The 8369-nt window shown below is 43.8% G+C and overlaps 1 protein-coding gene across 4 annotated transcripts in view; it reads left to right on the plus strand.

The window, feature by feature from the left end:
* LOC139542075 (protein kinase C zeta type-like) overlaps positions 1-7442 on the plus strand; it is a 140952-nt gene extending 133510 nt beyond the window's left edge. For all 4 annotated transcript variants that reach the window (XM_071347090.1, XM_071347093.1, XM_071347092.1 and 1 more), the window contains one exon: positions 5816-7442. In XM_071347090.1, coding sequence (XP_071203191.1) covers positions 5816-5903 — 88 coding nt within the window. In that variant the 3' untranslated portion in view covers positions 5904-7442. The remainder of the gene's footprint in view (positions 1-5815) is intronic.
* The last annotated feature ends 927 nt before the right edge of the window (positions 7443-8369 follow it).

The following is an 8369-nucleotide window of genomic DNA, read 5'->3' on the forward strand; positions in this document are numbered from 1 at the left end:
GGTTGGAGGCCGAGCAGTTGCCATACCAGGCAGTGATGCAACCCGTCAGGATGCTCTCGATGGTGCAGCTGTATAACTTTTTGAGGATCTGAGGACCCATGACAAATCTTTTCAGTCTCCTGAGAGGGAATAGGTTTTGTCGTGCCCTCTTCACGACTGTCTTGGTGTGCTTGGACCATGTTAGTTTGTTGGTGATGTGGACGCCAAGGAACTTGAAGCTCTCAACCTGCTCCACTACAGCCCCGTCGAAGAGAATGGGGGCATGCTCGGTCCTCCTTTTCCTGTAGTCCACAATCATCTCCTTTGTCTTGATCACGTTGAGGGAGAGGTTGTTGTCCTTGCACCGCACGGTCAGGTCTCTGACCACCTCCTTATAGGCTGTCTCATCGTTGTCTGTGATCAGGCCTACCACTGTTGTGTCAACAACAGCAAACTTAATGATGGTGTTGGAGTCGTGCCTGGCCGTGCAGTCATGAGTGAACAGGGAGTACAGGAGGTGACTGAGCACGCACCCCTGAGGGACCCCCGTGTTGAGGATCGGCGTGGCGGATGTGTTGTTACCTACCCTTACCACCTGGGGGCGGCCCATCAGGATCCAGTTGCAGAGGGAGGTGTTCAGTCCCAGGGTCCTTAGTGATGAACTTTGAGGGCACTATGGTGTTGAACACTAAGCTGTAGTCAATGAATAGCATTCTCACATAGGTGTTCCTTTTGTCCAGGTGTGAAAGGGCAGTGTGGAGTGCAACAGAGATTGCATCATCTGTGGATCTGTTGGTGCAGTATGCAAATTGGAGTGGGTCTAGGGTTTCTGGTATGAAACATGTGGGTATTAGACTCAGACAGGGAGAGGTTGAAAATGTCTGTGAAGACACTTGCCAGTTGGTCAGCGCATGCTTGGAGTACACGTCCTGGTAATCCGTCTGGCCCTGCGGCCTTGTTCATAACGGCTGCGGAGAGCGTGATCACAGTCGTCCAGAACAGCTGATGCTCTCATGCATGTTTCAGTGTTACTTGCCTCGAAGCGAGCATAGAAGTTATTTAGCTCGTCTGGTAGGCTCGTGTCACTGGGCAGCTCTCTCGGCTGTGCTTCCCTTTGTAGTCTGTAATAGTTTGCAAGACCTGCCACATCCGCGAGCGTCGGAGCAGGTGTAGTATGATTTAATCTTAGCCCTGTATTGACGCTTTGCCTGTTTGATGGCTCGTCGCAGGGCATAGCAGGATTTCTTGTAAGCTTCCATGTTAGAGTCCCGCACCTTGAAAGCGGCAGCTCTACCCTTTAGCTCAGTGCGAATGTTGCCTGTAATCCATGGCTTCTGGTTGGGGTATGTACGTACAGTCACTGTGGTGACACTTATTGATAAAGCCAGTGACTGATGTGGTGTACTCCTCAATGCCATCGGAAGAATCCCGGAACATATTCCAGTCTGTGCTAGCAAAATTAAATTATACATTGTGGACTAATTTCATGTTAAGGCTCAATGTTTGTTTTCTATTCATTCAGCTTTCTATATAAATGTATTGGCAATCAGAGGCCGTACAAATCAGAAGAAAAAGGCTGAGAACAATACAAATTCTAGGCACTTCGAGGAACATACAGTTTTCAGAATACTTGGAAACTGTGGTACATAAGTCTATATGTTGTTTCTTTTAAGTCAATTTGAACTTCAAATTCTGTATCCTACCTGCCTTTGTCTGTTTCGAACTCTAACATAGTCCCATCATCTATCCATCTACCCTCAGTATAAGCCCACAGTATAAGCCCACAGTATCTCTGGGGTTCTGACAGCCGAGGTGTGTCAGATCAACCAGAGCTGCACCTCTCATCTCATTAGGGCCAACTGGGGGCTCACACACTTGTCTGGGGTAATTTGCGGCGGGATTTGAGGTTCGCTGTGACAGTCTGCGGGGTTTAGCGTTGGGGAGGAGGAGAAAGAGGTGAAGGGGGGTTGTGAGTTGGCAGCTCTGCCAGTTCAATGGGAGACGAGATCTCAAGCAGGCTTCAAACGCCATGGCATGGCAGCCCCACGGCACTTCAAAAGGAGAGACGCGATGCCTCTCTCTCTCTCCCTCTGTCTGTGTTGCTCAGGAGAGAGGGGTGATGTCGCCCACTCCTGCCGAGCGGGAGAGGGAGTGATGTAAATCACGCCCCCTCCTCTTCTGTGATGGGTTTGGCAGACGAAAAAAGAAAAGTGAGAGAGAGAGTGAGTGGGAGGGAGAAAATGGGTAAACCCTCCTTGTTACGATTTACTTTGCTGCATTAAAAAACCCTAGCTTCCTGAGAGCCCTTGCCAAGGAGCTAGGAGAGAGGGTGAGAGAGAGGATTTCATTTGCTTTTGCCAGCGCCGTGACTTCACCAGTCTTGGAAATGGCGAGTACGGCGAGACCGAAAGCAATAAGGATTCAGTCTTTTCTATGTTCTATGGCTAGCCACAGAGATTCAAAGGCTTTATTTTTTGTCTATAGACAGGGTCGAAATTTAAAAAAATCCCTGGATCTGTATTGTAGGTAGAGTGAGGAGGTTGATTGGATTGGGTCCGTCCCACTTTGTTTTATGAATGCTGTGTGTGTGTGTGGGCACCACCGTGAAATACAAGGCTGTCTGTCTTTCTTTTCCTTGAACCTCATCCACCCACCCCCTCTCTCTCAGCTCCCAGCTCTGACAACCTTTTTCCCCCTCTTATAATTCTTTCTTTCTCCCTTTCTTCCTCTCACTTGGTTCTCATTTTCTCAGTATCATTCTCCCCCGCTTTCTCCATCTCGCTCTCGTTCTCTGTGTTGCTCGCTCTCTCCCTCTCTCCGCATCTGGTAGCACTTTTAAGCTGTCTCTGGAAAAAAGGCAACATTTGTGCTAGTGAGCACTCTTGTTTGTTTTGGTTGTGTCCCAAATGTTCCCTCTCTCTGTTTCTCTTTTGTGGTCTTGTGCCTTTCCCCTCCTTTTCTCACTGCCTCAAGTTTTCTGCTACTCGCTGACTTCACTCAAACAATGTTATCTAGCTAGCAGCACCTACTGTGTGCACCCAAGTGTGCTCACAGATAGAATATCCATCGATCATTTTAGGCTGTTTGTATCATTTCAGTTGAATCTTACGGATTGCATTTTCTGGGTGTATTTCAGTGTGTTGAATGGAATTCTAAAGGCATGGTGGTGTGTTAGTGTCTGGATCTAGATTACAATGAGCCGGAGATGAGTCTTCTCCTTAAAACTGGTCTAGGATCAGCTCGACCAACATTAAACCTCACCTCAGCCATTACAGGCAAAATAACCACAACCAAACAGGACCAGTGTGTAAAGACAACCTACATCTCCAGTACGGAAGCCTCTCTATTCCGCTCTCTTTCCCCAGCAAGAGGCCTCCTTCCTGTGGCTCCACCCTCCACTCCTGGGGAGTGCGGTCAGCCTTCTTTACTACGGCAGATGAGGGTTGCATCTCAAATGGCACCCTTTTCGCCTATAGAGTGCACTACTTTTGACAGGACTCTGGTCAGGACAGGAATAGGGTGCCATTTGACAGGACAGGAATAGGGTGCCATTTGAGATGCAGAGGAACAACATGTTGCTGTTGTTGGAGAAGCAGCTGCAGCAGAAGCTACGCTCTCAGAGTAGTACATTTATTTTTACACAGCCACTCCAAACCAGTCACACGGTTCACTTCATTTATAGATGATTACCGCTTTGTTAATGGAACCAACCGGGGGCTCAGCTGGGGAGAGAGTAATAAGCACAGGGAGAGTTCACTGATGAGGCAACAACATCCTGTTCTTTTTTCTACGTTCTCACATTGTGCAAAGGGACGTTTTTTTTGCTGGGGTTTAATGGTAGATTTTGTGTGTTAGAGCAGTGGTGAGGTTCTTTGAACATTGCTGGCTTGAAATTACTGTAAGCTGCTAGGTGGATCATAGCCTTCCTCATTGGCGCCCTAGTAGTGATGTCCGTGTATGACTTGAAATAGGACTATTCTGACCCGAATGCCAAAGATTCCCTATGAATAGGAGAGCTGTAAAGGTAACTCCTGAATTTTGCATGTCTATACCCTTTAAAGACATGCTCCAGAACTCTGGCGACTACTACGTCTTTTTTTAAACTTCCCGCTTTGGGCTGGATGTGTCAATGTGTAGTTCACACATGCATAATCTATGAGAAGAATGACTGTCTTACCTCAATTAACCACGAAATCCCTAGTCTGAAAGCAACAGTTTTTCTGGAAGCTGTGCTGCGCTACATTTTCCCCCTCGTGGGCCAGCCCCCTAGCAATTCAAGTTTAACCAATGAGCTTCAGCACTTCACCATTTGAGTGACAGCTAACAAGAGGCACATCATGCACCCACAACATAGCAAGAGAGAAAGCAATGACGTGATGCACATATGTGACATACAGTACCAGTCCAAAAGTTTGGACACACCTACTCATTCAAAGGTTTTTCTTTATTTTTACTATTTTCTACTTTGTAGAATAATAGTGAAGTCATCAAAACGATGAAATAACACACTGACCCAACACACCTCCATGCTGTGTAAGGGCTATTTGACCAAGAAGGAGTTCGATGGAGTGCTGCATCAGATGACCTGGCCTCCACAAACACCCGACCTCAACCAAAGTGAGATGGTTTGGGATGAGTTGGACCGCAGAGTGAAGGAAAAGCAGAAAAGTGCGAACTCCTTTAAGACTGTTGGAAAAGCATTCCAGGTGTCGCTAGTTGAGAGAATGCAAAGCAATTTTCAGGGACCACTTTTGGCTCCTGAGCGCTACTTTCAGAACTACTGGCTAAAAAGTATACAAAAATACTGGAGAATTGTACCATTGGATTTTTCCATTCCTTCTGCGTCTGTAGATATCAACCATTAGTATGTGTGATTAAGGAGGGCTGACCTAGAGCGGTGTTTGTGAGACAAGGGCAGATCCCGAAGGAGCCCGGAGCTAGGACTTTTTACAAAAATGTCTGAATGGTTTGAGCTAGAAACTACTAAAAGCTATATATGCAAATCTGAGACTCTCACAAACACGCAAATGTAACATATGGCGGTCACATATGTTACACGAGGGTCATTAGAAGGTATGGGGTTCTTCTACATAGATCATAGGAAATCCCAGAATATAGTGTCTATAATATTGTAATAAGTTCACATAGTTACTGTCGCAAACTCCAAACAGTTGCCACTGACTAGTTGGATATTAATTTCCCAATGAGCCAGCAATTTCTGTACTTACAGCATTCATATAGCAACAAAAAAATCCCCAGGTTTTTGCTTTGGAGGACCTTATTTTGTTATTGACATTTGTTAATAAAACTCATGAATACAACTATTTATATCAAATAGTTTTGATTTCTACTTGTAGCCCTGGTTGTCGTGAAAAGAAAATGGTAAAACACTTCATATTGAGGCTGAATATAAGGGCTGGACATGCAGGTAAATGAAAGTCAGATAAATGAAAAGCTGATTTTTGCTGGGGTCTCGGGACTGATCGGGTAAAAGCAACACATATAGCCACGAAAACCATGAAACACAGGAAACCAACAGACACACAATTTGTGAGTAGACAAAGTAGCCAACGAGTCACACGGCTATATTTAAAGATGAGTGTCTGACATGGGAAGCGAACCGGCGATGTTTGGAGCCGTAAGCTGCTACCCTCTCGTGAACATATGCCACGTCGCCTCCCTACGTATAACTATCTTGCACAAATGTCTAGAAAATAAGTCTAAAGCTGCCAATCAGGCTAAAGTAGCACATTGTAGCATTTTTTATTTGTTCTGAGTTAAAATGACCCTTTTCCCCATTCTCTCTCTCTCCTCTTTTCTCCCTCTCCTCTCCCAGGGACGTCATCAAGAGAATAGACCAGTCCGAGTTTGAGGGATTTGAATACATCAACCCTCTGCTGCTATCCGCAGAGGAGTCTGTATGAGGGAGAAGAGACCTCTTCTCCCACCTGTGTCTGTCCACCCCCTCTCAGCCAAATCTATGAACAACTCCCTCTGGGATGGAGGGAGGACAAGAAACTCCCGGCTTTGCACGAGGTTCGAGGACATGAGTGCGAAAATGATACTTTTTTTTCTTTGTGGATCCCCCATAATGCATTGCATTATTTTGTCACCTGGGAAAAACTCTTTGGAGGTGGTCAACATAAAAAAGGACACAGGAACATTCCCAAAACTTGGTTGTTGATTGTCTTCACGTTTTTTGTTTGTTTCCCCAACAACTCCCTCTCTGTGTCAGCAGCACGGCTGGCTATGTCATTTCAAAAACAGAAAGCGACTTCATTCTGTGCCTGCCATCGTAAAACAGATTTGACAGTCCCGCCCCTCGCATCCCTGGATGGAATATGACAGTTCTACGACTAGAACTTGAAGTTATGTGCACTTTGTTTTGTTAATTCATTTTTTTTAGTTTTTTAACTTGTAGGAGGCTCCGCTGCCTCGAGCATAATAAGAATGTACAATGACGAAGGAAAAAATGATGATACAAGTTATTGTGTATTATAATGTAGGTAGCAACTCCAAATTGATGATGCCTTTCTATTGATGCAAAGTGGCACGTTTTATTCATGACCATGAACTTTCTTTTTGTTTTCTTTTCCTCAGCATTGATTTTTATTAACAGAAAAAAAACTGAGACGAAAGTTTATTTTTATTTAAGAAGTGCCTCAAAGATCCAATCTACACCATGTTTCTGATTGCACTTATCGATTGTTCCAATTCCTTTCAGCTGCCTGGTGGGTTGGTCAGTTGGTGAAGAAAGCCAGTGGAACACATCGCGCATACAGACCAAGGGCCTCATTTCTAAAGTGTTTTTGTGCACAGATTTTATTGTAAATTGCGCATACACGTAAATGTAAATTATGCCAATGTTTTAAGAGTTAAATCTTTAACAACCTTGAGCTTGACAAGAAAATATGCAGTAGGAAGCATTTTTGTAGATCATCCAATACCCTGATAGCACAAAGATTCAAACTATCATCTGTCGGTCAACAGAATTTTGAAGGATAGTGCATCGTCCTCAGCACTGAAGTATGGGCAACTGTAAGTCTGTATACTTCAAACTTGAGAAGTCTATGTTGCCATAGTCCTTTACCATTCACAGCATATAAAAATGTAGTTGATTACCATAGATGCTGAGTGAAAGCAGTTTAATGGGGAAATATTTTTAAAGAACCACTCAACACGCTGTTTGGCACGTGTGTTTTTCTGTTGCTCATTAGAAAAACGAGATTTCAGTCTTCCTGACCGATTCTACGTTTGAGGAAGGTTTATCCCCATGAGACACTGTAGCCTAGTTCCCTTCCTCAAAATCCCCAGAATTAATCTAAGATAACTAAAGAAATCTGTAATTAATGTTGATGTTTGTGAAGAGGATGTTTTAGTTGTGCAACTTTACATCCAGGGCAGTATTTCTGAAGTAAAACAAATGTGCGACATGTTGTCTTAAATAAACAAAGTCAGAGCTGCTGGGCAGGTCTGTCTCACTGTCTATGCTATTGGATAGAGAGAAATCACTGCAGCTGTTCACCCCATGTTAGTGGGCAAATGGACATTGTCAAATCAAAACCCAACCTTCATTTACCCGTTGTGACGCACGGATGTTCCAAACTCCGTTTTAGACGAGACTGACTTTATGACCAAAATTATCCTATTTACACGAGTCAATTTTGACACTAGAATAACTGTTTCTGACTCATATCGGTGCCACATAGGCCGTTTTCAAAGGGATTCGTTGCTTTTTAAAAGCAGTCGCTCTTTAAATTGTGCATACTAACACTTTGAGAACTGATTGTATGCTTAAATTTAGTATAGCAACTGATTTTATAAATGAGGCCCAATGTCTTAGGTAATCCAAATGGTTAAATCTTTAAAAAGGAATGAACGTTATGGAGCACAGTAGCCAGCCATGGTTCTGATGAAAACATGGTTACTCTTACCATTCTGTTGAAATACCAACCTGGTGTCAGAGCATTTCGTATTATTCTGTATGTAAATCTGAGAATCCATTTAGTGTATGGTACAGTTGAAGTCGGAAGTTTACATATACTTAGGTTAGAGTCATTAAAACTCGTTTTTCAACCACTCCACAAATTATTGCTTGTTAACAAACAATAGTTTTAGCAACTCGGTGAGGACATCTACTTTGTGCATGACACAAGTAATTTTCCCAACAATTGTTTACAGACAGATTATTTCACTTAATCACAATTCCCATGGGTCAGACGTTTACAAACACTAAGTTGATTGTGCCTTTAAACAGCTTGGAAAATTCCAGAAAATGATGTCATGGCTTTAAGAACTTCTGATAGGCTAATTGACATAATTTGAGTCAATTGGAGATGTACCTGTGGATGTATTTCAAGGCCTACCTTCAAACTCAGTGCCTCTTTGCT

Source organism: Salvelinus alpinus, chromosome 17 (assembly GCF_045679555.1).
Source record: "Salvelinus alpinus chromosome 17, SLU_Salpinus.1, whole genome shotgun sequence".
Taxonomy (NCBI): domain Eukaryota; kingdom Metazoa; phylum Chordata; class Actinopteri; order Salmoniformes; family Salmonidae; genus Salvelinus; species Salvelinus alpinus.